Here is a 19,065-nt window from a genome sequence, read left to right on the forward strand (position 1 = left end):
ACAATGCGATGGGCGTTTCTGAACGCAAGACAGCAGAGGGCACTTCACAATGGGAGGTCAGTCAAACTTATATTTTCCCCATGTTTCTTTGATGATAACGTGAAACATTCATATTTAAAGTTATTACGCAAGCTTTACACGAATCCTGCACACGGAGTTCACAAACGTTAGCTTCTTCGACTAGTTTAGCTTCGCCAGTTTTAGTGTTCGGTTACACTGTTTTTAAGTCTACCCTGATTCATATTTGTTTTTCAAAAGCTCTATAATCTTTTAGTGTAGTATTATTGATCTATTGAGTGTCTTTGTTTGCTAAAAGGCATTTAAATAACTTTTACTTTACCTCAGAACTATGTTTGACAGACATGCGTCCTGGAGTTTATTATGCATGACGTGGCGCCATCTTATGGCCAATGTGCACTACATTTACAAAAATATTCTGGAATATTTATTAAAAAATGTTTAATACATGCAAAGAATAATTATTTTAGAAATAGTTTATAACTAAAACCATATTTTATCTGTTAAGATTAGTTAATAAGTGAATTTATTTAAAAATGCTAACGCTCTCATGTTTACCATATTATTTTACAAAGTTTTACAAATTTTTTTTTATTCTTTGAAATTTCATAGTAAACACGAACCACAGAAAAAGTGCTGTAAGAATAATAAGAAGAATGTGAATGAAATAATTACATAATTGACACCATTGGACTGAATATGATTCATTTAAATGTCTTACTCGTAGTGCATTTCTCATAATATATTGAGTGCTCAAAAACAAGTCAGCATTTATTCTAACAGAAATACTTGGGTATTAAATGTTTGAGCAATTCCACGCAAATGTCAACCTTGCCATGAAAAAGTTTTTACCAAAATAGCCAAACCCTTTCTACATATTTTTTTGTGTAGCTTTTTACACTTTTTTTCTGTAAACATACTCATGAACATCTGTCAATGTTTTCAAACAATTATATTTGATTTACCAAAGTCACACCAGTGCCAATTGTACATCCATAATTTTTCATAAATGCAAAAAATTGTCAATTAAAATAAACACAATCATTCTTTCCTAAAGAAATATGTATTCCTTTAAAAATATTTGCAATCAAAATCATGTGCTCTGAACTGTAGTTCCTGGTTAATTATAATCCCGACTTGACATTGCAGATCCTGCGTTGTGACTATTGCAGATTCGCACATTGCGATATCGATGCTGAAACCATATATTGTGCTGCCCTATTTACCAGTATTATTCCCCTATCAAAATGGACCTGAATGCATTTTTATTGGCGTAAAACAAAAGAAAAATGGAAATGTTGCTTCTAACGTTAATGACAGTACTTCTTTGTAAATGACAGAGAGCTTCTCCGAGCAGCTGCGAATAGACAGCCGGTTCCTGAAATCGGACCGTCGTCTGGACACAGAACTGGTGGACAAACTGATCCTGCAGCTCAACCGAATCTACCCACAGATCCTGACCGACAAAGAGGCCTCCAAAGTAAAACTACACCCACAGTAATACACATACAGTTGAAGTCAGAATATTAGCCCTCCTGAATTAATAGCTCCTATAGTTTTTTTTCTGCAATTTCTTTTATATGGAAAGATTTTTTTCAACACATTTCTAAACTCATTTTTTAGTGACTTCTTTTAATTCAATTCATCTTTATTTCTGCAGCACATTTACATTGTAGATTGTGTCAAAGCAGCTTACCATAGAAGTTCTAGTAAATTGATACTATGTTAGTCCAGTTTTCAGTTCAGTGTGGTTTAATTTTCACTGCTGAAAATCCATACACTGAAGAGCAAATCCATTGATGCGCAGCTCCACAAGTCCCAAACCAAGCAAGCCAGTGGTGACAGTGGCGAGGAACAAACTTCACCAATTGACGAAAGTGAAGGAAAAAAAACTCATGAGAAACCAGGCTCAGTTGGGCATGACCATTTTTTCTCTGGCCAAACTTCTTGTGCAGAGCTGCAGGCACTCCTCCATGACTGCCACAGCATTTGCTCAGGATACGGCCTGGTCCAGGGTTATGGAGACCTTTAGAAGTCTTCTGGTTGGCATCATCTCTTCACAGGACTTAGATCACATCAATTGAGCTGCACAATCTCTAAAGGCCTCGTGAAAAGTATCCCTAGGTGGAAACAAAGAACAAAGAAAACAATTTATCTGTCATGATGACAGTACTTAATATTTGACTAGATATCTTTCAGGACACTAGTATTCAGTTTAAAGTGACATTTAAAGGCTTAATTGGGTTAATTAGGCAAGAGGGCTAATAATATTGACCTTAAAATGGTTTTAAAAATAATAATAACTGCTTTTATTCTAGTTGAAATAAAACAAATAATACTTTCTCCAGAAGGAAAAATATTGTTGGAAGTATTCTGAAAATTTCCTTGCTCTGTTAAACATCATTTGGGGAATATTTTAAAAAAAGAAAACAAATTTCATAGCAGGGCTAATAATCTTGACTTCAACTGTATGCTGTCCAGTCGCAAAGCTCGTTTCCAGTGATGATTTTTCCAAACATTAGTTCCGGGATCTGGATGTTCCCACCTGTATCCGGCTGGCGGAGCTGCTGTCTCGTCTGCAGGAGAAAGGAGAAGAGGCCTGTCGAGAGTTTTACAGGGCACTGCACCTCCACGTGGAGGACGTTTACTTCAGCTTACCCACACGCCTTCGGCTCAGAGGTCAGTTTACACTTAAAACTACCCAAATCAATCACTCTTTTCAGGATACTTGTTTAGCTTTGCTGAGGAGATTGTCATTTCTCTTTTACAGTGGCTGTAGGAAAGTATTTAGGGCTGTTATTAAGCTTGATTTGAAAGTGTTTTTATGAAAGGCCGATTTGATTATGGAAAAAAGGAATAATAAAGGTTACTGCATCTTTTATTTTGCAGTTTAAGATTGACATTTCTGATATTTTTCTAGACGTTTTGATTTTTGTGATATTTTTTTACAGAATTATATGATAGTCACAATTATAAGGGGATTTTTTTTCAAATCTAGAAGGTCTGATTTTATTTATTTATTATTCATTTTCTATATTTATTTATTTATTTATTTGATTCTATTTCATTTGTGACTTATGAGTTTGTTGGCTTATAATTTAAGCCTTTTTTTCAATTTTCAAATTTTTTTTTTAATTGTGTAATTCTGTTCTTGTGTCTTGTATTTCTGAGTTTTCTTTAAAATATTTTTTGTTTTATAGTTGTGGTGTTAACCTAATCATAAAAAAAATATTTTAAACATCAGATTTTAAAAAGTCTTCATATTTTTTTTAGCTAAACACAGGAGCAAACTTTGTGTGTGTGTATACACACACACACACACACACACACACACACACACACACACACACACACATATATATATATATATATATATATATATATATATTGGCACAGTTCAAGGCAACTGTACATAGTGTGAGTACACCCAAAATGTCACTTTAGGCTTAATACTCTTATCTTAAAGTAAAATTTTATTTGCTAGGGTTGGGCTGATAGACGATGCCATCGTTCTTTGACAATGGCCAATAGACAACACAATGAGCCGGCATCGCCGATCCTCTGCGCCCGCCGCAACCCCGCTCGCAAAAAATACACTTAGGCCCCGTTTACACTTAAATGTTTTAGTTTTAAAATGGCATTTTAAAACGAAAATGATCCACATCCACACCGTGTTTTACCTGGCATTTCTGAACAGCCCTCTATCATGAACACGCACAGTCATGCGCTCGTAGCTCCAGAGAGCAGTGCATGTTGGACAGTTTATCAAGGATGTACCACTGGATCGTGTCTCACTATAGTTTTTAAACGTGATATTTAATTAATCTTGTCTCTATCTAATGACTCTTTGCTCTTTTGAATCTATCAGGTAACCTGTCACAGTGTCAGTACACTGCTTCAGTCTTTTACTTCCACACTTGTACTTAGTAATTTTAGTGAAAACCTCCGATACTTGTGCAACTTTTTTACCGACCAACCTCCTACGGAAAAAGTGATTGACAGGTGATAATTTGTGTGTAACTTATCTTTTATTTATTTATAATTTGTTATGGGTAAAACAAAGACCATGCGGGTCAGGTAGTTGAAACGGTAGGCTACAAATAATTTATTCATTATGAATTAATTATTCATAAATAATTAATTCACCTCTGCCTATGACGAAAATACAATCGTCCATCGCAATGTTTCACATTAGACATCGTACAATGCCAAATTGGTCGACATCGTCCAACCATATTATGTGCTGTTATCATGGCTTTATATATATATATATATATATATATATATATATATATATATATATATATATATATATATATATATATAATTTTTATTTATTTATTTTTTGTATTTCGGCTCATAAAATTTAATTCATCCCTAATTCATCAATCCTACAGTTCTGATTAGAAAAGCTTTAATTGTGAGAGGTAAACTCTGCAAGAATCAGTCATCTTTATCTGTGGTCTTAACATTTTGCTTATGGCTCTATAACATTGATTGACTTTGATTCTTCTTTGTAGAATCTGGTGATCCAGTCAGTCCAGTCTCCAGTCCCACCACCAGATATGTGCTGAATGACCACAGTAAGTCCGGTGACCATGCAGTAGTGAAAACAGAATTAACACAAATTATACATGAGCTTGTTTTTGTTTTTCATTGCGCAGGCCCGTTTTTCTTCATTAGTTGTTTCAGTGTGGCTGTAGGAGCAGCTCTGCTTCATTACTATGGTGGTAAGAGCATGTATAAATGAGTGCATGATAATATCATCACATCCATCTCAAATCTGCATCCCCTGAGCTGAAAGGAGTGAATTGTTTGCTGTGCAGAGTCGAAGCAGGTGTCCGGCTCCAGCAGCGCTCTGGGTTTGGCTGCCATGGGTCTGAGCAGGAAAGTGCGGGACGTTCTCATCTGGTACTCTGAGGATGGAAAATAATTATCTTTTGCTGCCTTAAAAATGATTTAGACACAGCAATACAGTGAGAGCTTTTCGTGTCATAACATAGCAAACCTATTTCAGGTTTTACAAATACATGTACATACTGTGTATATACAGAAATGATTAGAATGAGGTAAAAACCCAAAGATTTATTTTTAGATATGCCCAAATATGGACGTTCTTGTTACAGTTCTGAATATTAGCTACAGAACATCTGTAATCAAACATTACAGTCGTGCATTTGATTAACAGCCATTATGCAGAGCAGGAGCTTATTACTTTTAACCAAACACTTCGGTTTGCCTTATTTTGTTGTATGTGTTTAACTATATGTTAAAATAATTTATATATTTTATATGGTTAATAAACTAAATATGGACACAAAGAGCTATAATTCACTACACCAAGCACAACCAGATAAAATCAAATGTGTCAGTATACACTACCTGACAAAAATCTTGTCGTCTATCCAAGTTTTAGAAACAACAAATATTAATTTGACTTCTAGTTGATCGTCTGGTCCCAGAAATGGATTATATGAAAGGCAAAGGCCTCTAGATTACACTTTTATTTTTAATTTAAAAAATACAATATGATCATGCTTTGATTTTTAATTATTTAATTAGGACAGTAAGGTCTGACTTTGCTTACACAAAAGTCTTGTCACTTAACAGAAATAATGTACAGTATAGAATATAAAGTCATGGTGCAGTGGAAACAGAATGAATATTGTGTCTGACTCCCATGAGCTTATAGGACTGCATCCACACATCACTGCAATGACTCGAAACTTATTAATAAAGTCATCTGGAATGGCAAAGAAAGTGTTCTTGCAGGACTCCCAGAGTTCATCAAGATCCTTTGGATTCATCTTCAATGCCTCCTCCTCCATCTTACCCAAGACATGCTCTATAATGTTCATGTCTGGTGACTGGGCTGGCCAATCCTGAAGCACTTTGACCTTCTTTGCTTTCAGGAGCTTTGATGTGGAGGCTGAATTATGAGAAGGAGCCCTATACTATCTTGATACCTCAGGTTGTTGATGTTGCCATCCACTCTGCAGATCTCTCACACACCCCCATACTGAATGTACACCCAAACCATGATTTTTTTTCCTTCACCAAACTTGACTTATTTCAGTGAGAATATTGAGTCTATGCAGGTTCCAGTAGGTCTTCTGCAGTATTTGTGATGATTGGGATGCAGTTCAACAGATGATTCATTAGAAAAAAATCTACCTTCTTCTATCCAACTAGAAGTCAAGTTATTATTTGTTGCTCTTACAGCTGGGATTGATGACAAGGCTTTTGTCAGGTAGTGTATTAATACAATATTTCGACAGATAAGACACTATAGACTATAGCTCAGTCTGAATTCATGAGCATTAGGAGTTTGTTACTTTATAATCCATATTTTTCTGCAGGCTAAGGTTTCAACAAATTACTTTATGATGTTTGTTTACTTTTGTACTAGCAGCATGTTTGCAAAGGTTGTTTAATAGTAATAACTGATATTGTCAACTTTTGATTCTGCAGAGAGATATTATGTATAACAGGGTGCCCAGTACGGTTCCTGGAGATCTACCTTCCTGCAAAGTCTTTAATCACCAAGTGCTCCTTTAGATCCTGCTAAGTTGGTTTAGTTGTTGTTGTTTTTTTTATAAGGGTTGGGGCTGAACTCTGCAGGAATTTAGATCTCCAGGATTAGGATTGGGCAGCCCTGATGTAAAATATTTTCAGTCTAGAAATGTTTCAGATAAATCTGCCAATTTTACTATATTTAACTGAGAAATTGTATTTTTCATCAGGATTTAATAACTCGATTAAACTAAATAAAACTATGGTTTGAAACGTTTGGTTTGATCACTAATTTGTTTTGAGATTAATTTCCTTTTCATGTCTTCATTTACAAAAAACAAACATTAATTTTTAAACATTTGCTAAAAAAGGCATTTTATTGATAGAAGAATGTTAGATTTGCCCTTACATGCAGCAGCATCAGGACTTAAGAAAGCCAGTGTGCAATATAAACATACAGACAACTGTTAGTCTAATTTATATCCACAAAGAAGTCATTTTTACACAATACTGTCATCTAAAAATGAAAAACAACGGAAATATTTGGTAATTCATACAAACAATATACATAGAAAATTTACAAAAAGCTCAAGAAATGCATAGACATTTGACTATAAAGAATCAAGACAAATATGAAAACGCTAAACATTAAATATCATTTAGAAAAAAGGCAATTTGTTTTGAAATGTGTAGCGCGGCTCCTTCTCGCCAGAGGGCGCTGTTCTATCAGTCTCAAATGAAAAAGATTTCTGAGGTAACGTTCGGCAGTTAATTTTGTAATTTGTTTGAGCCAACTGATAAAAAACAGATTGAACTTTAAGATAATCGAATGTGTAACTTTGACAAGTCAAACGTAGTATTTGTATTTGGCAAGGACTTTTCTCGTAAGCAGTTTATTCTGCTTTTGAACTATTAACACAGCAAAGCCTCTAAATGACCTTTAAGCAAAAACAAACGCAAACTTGACCAACTTTGTTCTTGTTCAAGACAACGCCAGTGTGCTGAACGGAGTCTATACATCGATGTTTTTAGGTAACGTTAGGCAGAATAAAAGTCCACAGTAAATTCAAGGAAAACTTTTTTCCTCAAATCAGATGCTTATTTGTGTGGTTTGTTCAATCGTTTATATCTTATATTGAGTGATTACAATATTTAGTTCCAAATTATACTTTTGTGGGGGGAAAATATACTTGGTAAGCTGAAAATGATGAATTTGATTTAGATTTTTGACCATTTTGATGTGGTCATGTCGTTGGCCCATGAACATTTCCTGCTTGTTAACAAACTGTAATTTAACAAGAGGCAATTCAATCATAACTTATTGTTAAAACAGCTATCATAACATTATCAATATGCGACTCTCTTTGGATTCTCTGAAGTGATAAAAAAAAAATGTAAAACAGGAAATAGGGTGGGAGCATTTAGGTTTACATACCTCAAAATGGTCAAGAAATGGAATAGCTATCACTTTTGATTTAATTTGTGATTCAGAAGTATAAGTATAAAAAATACAAAAATTATATAACATTTTAAATGTTGCTATATCACAATTTTGACAAAAACATGAAGCAACACAAGGAAAATGTCTTCAAATTGAAACTATTTCTTAAATTTGATGGACACTGGATAAATTACATCTACATTGTTCACATAGAAAACAGTTCTAAATTTAAATAATATTTCACAATAATATTGAGTGAATTGAATTTACGATTATAAAAATGCACCTTTGGTGAAACCAAAGTCAAAAACTTTTGACTGGGAGCATATACGTGTTAGAACCAGTGTTGGGACATTACAAGTGACGCAAGTTACGTGATAGTACAACCTTTTTAAGTAACAAGTAACACAATGCCTTTAAAAAATTAAGTCATATTATTTGAGTTACTTATTAGTTTATTTAGCATTTAAGAATAAATTACTGAAGTAAAATGAAGGTCATCACATTGAATCGTTACATTATTTTGAACGCATCAATGAAGACGACAAAAAGTACAAAAGTAGCAAACAAATTGCTTTAAGCTTTCATTAATCAGGGATAAAGAAGTTCTCAGAGGATAACGGCTGCATCTGAACTTGCCTACTACTCAGTAGGTACTGCATTTGAATTTAAATGTACTACTCGGCTGCTAGAAAAGTACGTTTTATACAGTATGAATGTGAGTAGTATGAATGGAATTCTAACATACTATATCTGCCATTTTGTCATAATCACATGACATACCGAGTCAGTTAAGTTGCTTCAATCCCATTCATGAATTCTTTCGCAAGGCATCATGGGAAAGTGCAGCGTGCATGGGATGCTCGCATACTGATTTTCGAATTCTACGAATTCAGACATACTGCTCAGCTCGCACACTGATTTTAGCGTACTATATAGTATGGAAGTTTGCGGTTTCGGACATAGCCAATATTATCCTAAATTATTATTGTTATTTTTTAAAAGGTAAATGCAGGTTACACGGTGTGTTAATTGCAGAGCTCCTCTATTAAATAAAATAAAACCCTGCAATTTCTAAAATGAGATCAAGTCTCAGCCAGTTAAGGAAAAGTAACGCAAAAGTACCGTAATGATTTACTTACCATTAAAAAGTAGCTAATTAATGCAACTATTTACTTTTTTGGCGAGTAACTCAGTATTGTAATGCCTTACTATCAAAAGGAACTTTCCCCAACACTGATTATAACAGAATAATGCCCCTGAGTTAGCCTCACATTTACCAAAACAGAAACAAGTTTTCTGCAGCTTTTATAAAGGTAAATTACATGTAAGGCTTTAAGACCGATATTTGATCAGTTTTTACAAATAAACTCACTTTTGTTCATATCTTAACAAAGCAAGATTCAAGCAAACAGATTTTTGGATGTCTGCATACATATTTATACTGGCCTAAATTCTGTAAGGATGAATGAACACCCTCAGAAACTCTGGTAAAATAGTTATGAATTGCTTTGAGGCTTTCACAGTTCAAGGTATCAGATGGACCATTTTTTAAATTTATGGTATGACTAAATAGTTTTCACTCCTGCAGTACAGTGCTTCCCACAGGTTTGAAATATACTTGCAGTGGTAGCCGGATGGAAACACACCTAGTACCCACAGCGCATAAATAGTTAACTATATACGACAAACATAATTTGATTTTGAACAATATTTTTGTTATTATCTGGTTATAACTTTTTCTTTTAGATGGGTTAGAGTTTAAAAAAAAAATCACTATTTCTCTTTTATGCTATTCAGGAGCCATGTGCACCCACTGACAGGTCAAATCTGCTTCTCTCTATCTCTTATTCAAGTTCAGCTTGCTTTATTGGCATTACATTTTGTACAGCATTGCCAAAGCATTTCAGATGGATAAAATATGTAAAATATGGACAATCAAATTAATAAAATATACAGCGAATGAGAAATAAATGACAAAAAAATGTATAAAAACAGACAATATCTTATAAAATTATAATAATTACAAGAATAAAACATATTTAAATAAGACAAATGAGTTAATGACCCGTTTCTAATGGTGTACAGCCATATATTCTGCAGCCAATCTAGATGTAATTTCATCCTCTCCGAGAATTTAGTCAAGTTTTTCTGAGTCGTTTAGATTTAAAAATTAATTATTTAATGTTGCTCTCGCGACTGTGCACATAAAATTAACAGCAGCTTGGAAAACAAAAGCAAATCCCGGACATTTTTGTACATTTAGAAATACCGGCGGGACGCAAAAAGGTGCAGGTCTCTGTGGGTCTGCAGAGCACGTGATTGTTGACAGTTCTCGCACACACAGAATGAGCAGTATGAAACGAGTAAAGGAGAGAAGATTTTCCACTACTTAACCGCTCGCGGATGTTTGCTTATATTGGGCGGATACAAAAAAATTTTAAGGGATGATAATAACAGTAGAAAAATGTCACTAAATATACTTGAGCGGCTGTTAATATACCTGGTCGGCCCGCCCAAGTAAAGTCTATGTGTGGGAAGCACTGCAGTAACAGAATATTTGTTACTTTGTGAGTTACACATAAACAATTACCGATATAACAGTTATGTGCCATTACATTTGCGTTCGTAATAATTTACAGTGTGATACACAATTGATAACATTCCAGCTGTTATTGCCTCATTTCTAGGACTGAAAATAAGGTTTTCCAAATGTGGATATTTACATAGAGGCACATTTGAGTGTGTTATGTTTTGATTATTGATAATGTCCAGAGTGTTGCAGGTTACGATGTCTTGTCGTCTGGTCTTTGGACGCCAAAAGCTGTGATGAAAACATTGACTACAACAACGATGAAGACGAGAGCGGTGACGATGTTCTCCAGGAGATTCAGTATGTAGTGTTTACTTGAGTCGTTCAGATTCCACTTCACTGCAGGACAAACACCAGAACAGCAGCTCATTAAAGCATTCAGGACATTTACATCCAGTACAACAGCATTGAACAGCTAACAGCGCTAAATGAAATAAACGTAGAATTTACATCTGCAAAATAATGATAATTAAGTTGAACAGGTCAAATATTCAAAAGTGCATTCATCTTTATTACTGTAAATCTTTTAATATCAATGAAATAAAGTCAATTTTGCCTGAATTACAGACTGCATGTGCTGTTTGGAAGTTGAGAAGAGGAAGGAGAATTTGTCAAATTGGGAAGCTCTTCATTTGATTAATTGATTCTCACTTTCATGGTGTGGATGAAAGTAAAAGTGAAGGAGTTTCTGGTGGGAAATACCAAAATGTTGCAGGATGGACTTTTACCAGCTGATGTAAGTATGACTTAATATTAAATCTCTAACAAACAAACAGATGCAACCTGTTTTATTCATTTTGCCATCATTTGCTGTTATGTATACTGTAGGAGTGAAATGCAGGGCTTAAAAATATCAATTTCAGTCTCCTTTAACAAACTGTAAAATGTTAAATGTGAATTGTTTACTTGTATCTTGTGAAACCCATCTCCCATAAATGAAATGAGTTATTTTTTAGGCCAAAATATTATTCTGACTAAGAATATTTTCAAGAAAAGTATTTAGCAAATCTTTTTTATCAAATAATCATTAAGGAATTAAAATAAAAAAGGGTTGTTTTTGTCCTTTAATGATTATTTTATGAGGAAGAAAAGGATGAACTTAATTTTTTTTTTCATAAAAAGTCACTGGTTCAGAACAACATGAGAATAAGTAAATGAAAAAAAATCACATTTTGTCAGTAAATAGTAATTGTCACATTTTTCCAATTATACTTTTGAGATGTTTATATTGTAGGCATGGGACAATATATGATTCTGAAGGTATAATAACCTTGGATAAAAATATCACGGTTTCACGGTATTATGATTACTGCTCTAAAATATGTTCTTTTTAAATGTCTGGGTAAAAAACAAAAACTTTTTTCCCCTTTGAACACAATGTTTTATTTTGAGAAACATTTAAATATTTTTAAACAGTAAACATGTCAGGCTAAGTTATTAAAATTAATCATTAACTATGTTTCCATTCATCTATTTTTATGCGCATTTTAGATATGCACATAAAAGATCGGTTGATGGAAACGGCAAGATGCGCATCAATTTAAAAATGCACATAAAAAAAACACATGCGCATAACTGAGTAGGATAAACTTTTTAATCAATAAGAAAAAATGTGCATAAACTATGATGGAAACACTTTTACCAAACAAATTTCAGTATGCGCATTAAAATCATGTGATTTTGTAATAAGTGATCATGTGATAAAAATGTGTGTGAAATGGATAAACCAGCAGGCTGAGCACACTGTAAAACATCTGAAAAGTTGTTTTGGACATTCTAAAATGCCTTAATCATTTAAGTATTAGTGTTATTATATTATTAATGACCTTCAGAACCGTCAAGAGCGTCTGTGCTCTCACGTCTTTAAATGCCACCACACCTTCATCGTGTCATGGCATTGTTTTCTGAAGCGCGAATCATTTGTTAAATGAAGAAAACATTCACGCATCTCTTGCTGCCAATTCTGTTTTTACTTTTGATATTGGATGCTGCGTTATTTGCACATCTTTTATGCAATTTTCCAGTTTTGCGCAGAAATTTTATTCGCATTTCTGGATGAAAACATAGCTACTTCTGCTGTCTTCATTAGTTTCAAAAACACAGATTTCTTTACATTTTAAAACGGTGTCTTTAGATATCTTTTCTGCTGGAGATACTGTTTTACTAAAAAAAACGTAATAGGAAAGGTAAAACAGAAAATTTTGGTGGTTTTAAAACCTTGACTTAGGCGACGCAGTGGCGCAGTAGGTAGTGCTGTTACCTCACAGCAAGAAGGTCGCTGGTTCGAGCCTCGGCTGGGTCAGTTGCCGTTTCTGTGTGGAGTTTGCATGTTCTCCCTGCTTTCGCGTGAGTTTCCTCCGGGTGCTCCGGTTTCCCCCACAGTCCAAAGACATGCGGAACAGGTGAATTGGTAAGGGTAAATTGTCCATAGTGTATGAGTGTGTGTGAATGAGTGTATGTGTGGATGTTTTCCAGAGATGGGTTGCGGCTGGAAGGGCATCCGCTGCATAAAAATGTGCTGGTTAAGTTGGTGGTTCATTCCGCTGTGGTGACCCCGAATTAATAAAGAGACTAAGCCGACAAGAAAATGAATGAATGAATGAATGAATGAAACCTTGACTAAACAAACCGTGGTATACCTTGAAAACTTTTATCATCTTATGCCTATTATATTGTGCATACCGATGTACAAACACAAGACAACTAGTTTGAAATGCATTTGTATTTAAATATTTTTCAAAAATATGATATATATAAGTTTGTAATAAAATATTAAAATGTGGGTGAAATAATGTTCCGCATATCAGATATATTTATATACAAATGAAACCATTTTATGCCAACCTGTCTATATAAAATAATAAACTTTATTTCGGCTAGAATAAAAGAAGTTTTACATTTTATATATTTAATATTATATAGTATTATTAGTCCCCTTAAGCAAAAAATTTTTTTCCGACTGTCTACTGAACAAACCATTGATTATACATTGATTTTCCTATTTACCCTGACTTGCCTAATTAAGCCTTTAAATTGCACTATTACATGCTGTCATCAAAGACAAAATGAATCAGTTATTAGAAAATAGTTATTAAAACTATTATGTTTAGAAATGTTGAAAAGATAAATCTACTCTCTGTTAAACAGAAATTGGGGGAAAAATATTTTTAAAAATTAAATTTAACAAGAGGGCTAACAATTCTGACCTCAATTCTATATATATGTACATATATACTGTATATATATATATATATATAGCAGTATATAACATTTAACAATTGTTTTTTTTTATTATTTTTTGGCATAACCCCTTAATTTCATCCTTCAGTTTCTGTGATTTTCATAGTTCATTGCATCTAATGATAATAACAACAGCAATCTTATCGAAGGTATCAGAAATCGATTAGATCTAATCATGTAAAAGGTCAACCTTGTCTCTTCATTCTGGCACCTGTGAACTCTCTGCAGAACTGAGGAGAGCTGGTCTCACCTATGAAGATGAGAAGGATACCCACGATGATCTGCAGGGTGAGGGAGATGCTGATGAGGGTGATGAGGGGGATGTAGAAGGAGAAGGAGGGTCCGAGCTCCAGCACCGTCTTCAGCTGGGACGCGTTGGCCATCAGCAGCGCTATATCCAGCATGCTCTCCGCTGCACTCTTCTTGTTGGCGTAATGGTTCATGTTAAGCGGGGTGTTCCTTGACATGCGGCCCTGTTGAGGACGCTGAAAAGAAATACGAAAACAAGTTACTCATTACATCCATGGGACAACCAGACAAGGTATTGAATACATGGGAATATGGCAACGCTTACTGAAGGGGAATCATTTTACAATTTTTTTTGTGTGATTTCATTTTTTTGTATTTATTTGTGTTTTTAATATTAATAATAATTTACTTATTTTGGTTTTAGTAAACTTTTAGTTCATTCATTTTCTTTTTGACTTAGTTACTTTATTATTCTGAGGTCACCACAGCAGAATGAACCACCGACTTATCTAGCATATGTTTTATGCAGCGGATGCCCTTCCAGCTGCAACCCATCTCTGGGAAACATCCATACACACTCAATCACACTCATACACTACGGATAATTTAGCCTACTCAATTCACCTGTACCACACTCTTTGGGCTCTAGGGGAAACCGGAGCACCCAGAGGAAACCAACGCAAACACGGGGAGAACATGCAAACTCCACACAAAAACGATAACTGACCCAGCTGAGGCTCGAACAAGTGACCTTCTTGCTGTAAGGCGACAGCACTACCTACTGCGCCACCGCATCGCCAGCACTGATTAAATATATGTTAAATACTCGTATGAAGCTATATCTGTGAAAGGAATTTAGGAGAGTGAGTCTCCTAAATGCCTTTCACAGATCAAGTTAATGTACCATCTATCACATCAATTTACTGTACCATCATGTAGGGCTGTGCAATTAATCGAAAATCCGATTTCGATTTTGGCTTCTAACGATTATGAAAAACCAATAATCAGGATAAACGATTATTGCATCATATACTGCCCCCTTTCCAGTTGTACACATGTTGCTCTTAAAAAGCGCGAAAGACCGCGTGCTTCTGTGTGTATGTGTGTGCGGTGCGTACACACAGTCAGAAGCATACGGTCAGCATTCGGTCTCATTCGCACACTGAGACGAGCAGAGCGCACTCATATCATCTTAACGTGAGCGCTTTATTGGTCAAATAGGTGTCAAAATCATCAGTTTCTATCATTAATCAAACAAAATAAGAAAATCCCTCACTGCTCTGGATTGTTGTAGCTAAAGTGTTTTTCTTAGGGTGAAGATGCTTAAAGCACAGTTTGTTTCATATTATTATTATATTGTATTTATTTCTCCTTCCTTTGTAGAATGGAAAATAACTGTATGTATACAGTTGAAGTCAGAATTATTAGCCCTCCTGAATATTAGCGACCCTTTTTTCCCCCAATTTCGGTTTAATGGAAAGATTTCGGAACATAATAGTTTTAATCACTCATTTTTAATAACTGATTTCTTTTATCTTTGCTATGATGACAGCATACAATATTTAGCTAGATATTTTTCAAAATACAAGCATTTAGATTCAAAGTGCGATTCAAAGGCTTAATTAGGGTTATTAGGCAGTTCATTGGATAACAGTAGTTTCTTCTGCAGACAATCAAACAATATATTGCTTAAGGGGACTAATATTATCGACCTTAAAATGGGTTTCAAAATATTTAAACCTGCATTTATTCTATCCAAAATAAAACAAATAAGCCTTTCTCCAGAAGAAAAAATATTAGAGAAAATACTATTAAAATTCCTTGCTCTGTTAAACATCATTTGGGAAATATTTATTTTAAAAAATTATCATGAGTGATAATAATTGTGGCTTCAACTGATAATCGTTTTGCATAATTGTGATTACAATTATGACCAAAATAATCGTGATTAGGATTTTTACCAAAATCGAGCAGCCCTACCATCATGGCAATGTATGTAAACACGTTCTTTTGCATAAGTTGCATCTATGAAGTGACATCTCTGGTGTGAAAACAAGTTGCTTACAGTACGTAGACCTGAGCTACCATGGTTGAGAGCTGATAATAACAAGATCACCTAAACATTAACTGGAAAGTAAAAACTTATCCAAGGATGGTCAGAAGTTAAAACAAGAACACCTAGAGGTAGGGGGAGAAATTATAAAATGTACACCATAACACAAGACACTTCAGAAATGTCTGGGAGAGACTTTAGATTGCTCTGAGGTCTGCTCTGCACATTCTCGGCTTTATTATGTGTTAATGAAGTCTCTTCTGGTATCCAAAACCTCCAGTCTGATTCATGGTTCATTGATGAAAAGGCCGGCAACTATGACACAATTTGCTTTCAGCAGCATTTCTTTAGTATAACTATAAAAATATACTATTATTTGAGTATTTTTGTTGTTTTGCTGTGTGCTTTGTATTTTGTAACGATACGAAATTAAATTAGGTTTGATTTCATTTCATTGTAATATTTATTTTTGGTTTCCTTTTTTTAATTTAAATAGTAGGTCAGGGTTAAACCTGTCTCAGAAATATCGCTGCAGGACCAGGGTGTTTATCCAGTACCATGCCTTTACTTGGGTAGATCACTATGCTTGGGTTGATCACTGCTTTTGGAGATTAACATTTGCATTGAATTTGACTAAAGGCCATTGATCGTTTTCTGCAATGCAATGGCCCTTTCCTTTGTCCTCATAGCCTGATGTTATGGGTCATCCATGATCATATTTCTCAGTATTGAAAGGAACTGAAAGTCACTTGTATTGACACTTTAGGATGTGGGAGGTTTTGTGGCATGTGAAAGGGTTAGTTGACCCTGACATGATTTCCTTCCTTTTGTTTTAAACACAAGACACAAGCATTAATATGGGAACTACTACTGGTAGGGTTTTTTTTAAAAGCCTCTGCAACACAGAAACCAATCAAATGTCAAATTAAGCTCCATAAAGCCTTCATTCCAGCACAAATGTCTATTTATAACCGATTATTTCTTTATATGTGAGCTTAAGAGTTCTTTTCCTGTGAAAGCTGCTTTTAGAAATTGTTTGACTTCCTCTCTGTTTCTGAAAACACACCTCTATGAAGTATTGAAGTCACTGAACTTCTAGAATAAACGCATACACTGTAAAAAGTGCTGGGTTTCACACAATCAGTTTGCGTTGGGGCAACAGTAAGAGATTAAGTTAACTTGTTAGTTTTTTTTAACAAATTGAAGTGGATTGAACATAAAACAATTAAGCTGTCCCCCAAAAAAACTTAAGAATTGTGTTGATTCAGCTCATTTTAAATAAGTAGTTTGAATGAACAGCAAACATATTTTATTTTGAGAGTAAGCGGTTAGTAGGTTGTTTTATCATCTGTACAGGTTCTTATGCCCTAAGTATACTTGAATTTTTACACACATGCTAGGGCAGTGGTCTCAAAATTTTATCTCCAACCACCTCCAACTCAAACCTGCTTTATAGTCTTTAACAACTTATTTGGACCAGCTGTGTTTGATGAAGGTTTGAGCAAAAATTTGCAGAGCTGCAGCCCTCCTCGAATCGGGTGTAAGACGCGCTAGGATAAGCATATAGTGTGCATAAATGTTGATCATAATTTGAGTGTTTTGATTTTGATATACATCACTGAAGTATGAATATATTGCTTACTTTCTCACAACATAATGATCATGTGTTCATCAGTAGAAGTACATGTCTGTCTTTAGTTGTTAAAGCACATTCGATCAAACTACTGAAGATTGTTGATCTTTTTTAGAGATGTATTTAGTGTCATCCACTTTTATTCACATTGATAAAAATACGCATCTTGATTGTAAGTGTAAACAGAGCCTAAGACAAAGCTTTTCTTAAGCATAGAGCTCTCAGGAAATACTGGCAACGTCAATGGAAATGTGTTTAACAAAAAAACAAAAGTTGCACAATGGCTCTGAGATTAAAGTCGGCATGAAAACAGTAGTTAGGATTGTCATTTTTCCCCCTATTGTGACATACAGTACATTCAATTGAAATAGTTTCTGAAATTAGAATTTTTTTATTAGATGATATCTTGGATAAAAACTCCTCCAACTGACGAAGCTGTGGATTGTGAGCCACAACCTCTAAGTGTTTTTAATTGTTAAAATTGATCAATTACATGCACAGCTTCTAGCGTTAACGGCATGTCGTAGCGAGGATGTAAACAAGCTTGTAAAGAACGGGATATGCGTCACATGCATGAAGGCGCGTGACGCTTCCTGGTGTCGTGGAGCCAATCCACGAATCCCAGCACATTATGTTAGCTGACCAATCTGAGCCTCTTGAGGGTGGGCTTTTCAGAGGAACTAGGATATTTGACAGTCGTTTTCATGTTAGCTGAGTTGCTGTATTTAATCAAAGTAAGATATATTAAAAAAATAACGTGATTTTCTACAAATGAAGCATGAGCACATTGCTTTGCATCTTATAAATACAACCAAGCCTTAAAACCACACTGTTGACCCTCCCTTTTAGAACATTACACCTTAAGTATTTTTTTAGCGCACGAGCCATTGAACTCAGTGTATTTTTTGCTGAGCATGAAGAGGCCTCTTAAAGAGCTGTTATCGCAAGAAATCCCACTTTCTTTTTAAACGAGATAATGCACATCTGGTCATGTGATCTGTGAGCTTTACCTTTCTGAGAACACAAAGAGGAAGAGCTAAGCCTCTCTTTGAACACAAAAGCTTTATTCTTGCCTATTATGGTGAAGGAGAGGTCAGACCGCAGGTGTATGAACATATGAAATGTCCTTTCATAGTTGCACCGCCCATTTTTAATGTAAAAAAAAATATGTATATGAGAAGGAAGAAATAGTGTAATCTTTAGTTAAGAATGACTTCATATCCAAATATTCTCTGGGGTTTTTTTTTTTTAAGGAAAGTGATGTATTTGAGTATGTTTTAGTCTAGTTGGCTAACAGAAGAACCCTTGTGCTTACACTCAGAGTG

The 19,065-nt window shown here is 34.7% G+C and overlaps 2 protein-coding genes and 1 long non-coding RNA gene across 6 annotated transcripts in view; 2 read left to right on the forward strand and 1 right to left on the reverse strand.

The window, feature by feature from the left end:
- Positions 1 to 6,819, forward strand: card19 (caspase recruitment domain family, member 19). The gene is given in 6 exon segments (NM_001386332.2): positions 1 to 56; positions 1,359 to 1,498; positions 2,541 to 2,697; positions 4,539 to 4,601; positions 4,683 to 4,748; positions 4,845 to 6,819. Coding segments are annotated over 6 exon segments (540 nt in total). The 5' UTR covers positions 1 to 49; the 3' UTR covers positions 4,952 to 6,819.
- Positions 619 to 19,065, reverse strand: part of ninj1 (ninjurin 1) — a 25,190-nt gene continuing 6,743 nt past the window's right edge. Inside the window, exons 2-3 of one of the 2 annotated variants that reach the window (XM_087271744.1) lie at positions 14,056 to 14,290; positions 619 to 2,138 (exon numbers count right to left, since the gene is read on the reverse strand). In XM_087271744.1, the coding sequence (XP_087127870.1) occupies positions 2,095 to 2,138; positions 14,056 to 14,290 (279 nt within the window). In that variant the 3' untranslated portion in view covers positions 619 to 2,094. 2 annotated transcript variants of the gene reach the window in all.
- LOC141376657 (uncharacterized) overlaps positions 10,735 to 19,065 on the forward strand; it is a 17,987-nt gene continuing 9,656 nt past the window's right edge. For all 3 annotated transcript variants that reach the window (XR_015503019.1, XR_015503018.1, XR_015503017.1), the window contains exons 1-3: positions 10,735 to 10,865; positions 11,133 to 11,301; positions 14,034 to 14,346. This is a non-coding gene — a long non-coding RNA (uncharacterized LOC141376657). The remainder of the gene's footprint in view (positions 10,866 to 11,132; positions 11,302 to 14,033; positions 14,347 to 19,065) is intronic.

The sequence above is a fragment of the Danio rerio genome, chromosome 11 (genome assembly GCF_052040795.2).
Source record: "Danio rerio strain M-AB ecotype USA chromosome 11, GRCz13ab, whole genome shotgun sequence".
NCBI classification, from domain to species: Eukaryota; Metazoa; Chordata; class Actinopteri; order Cypriniformes; family Danionidae; genus Danio; species Danio rerio.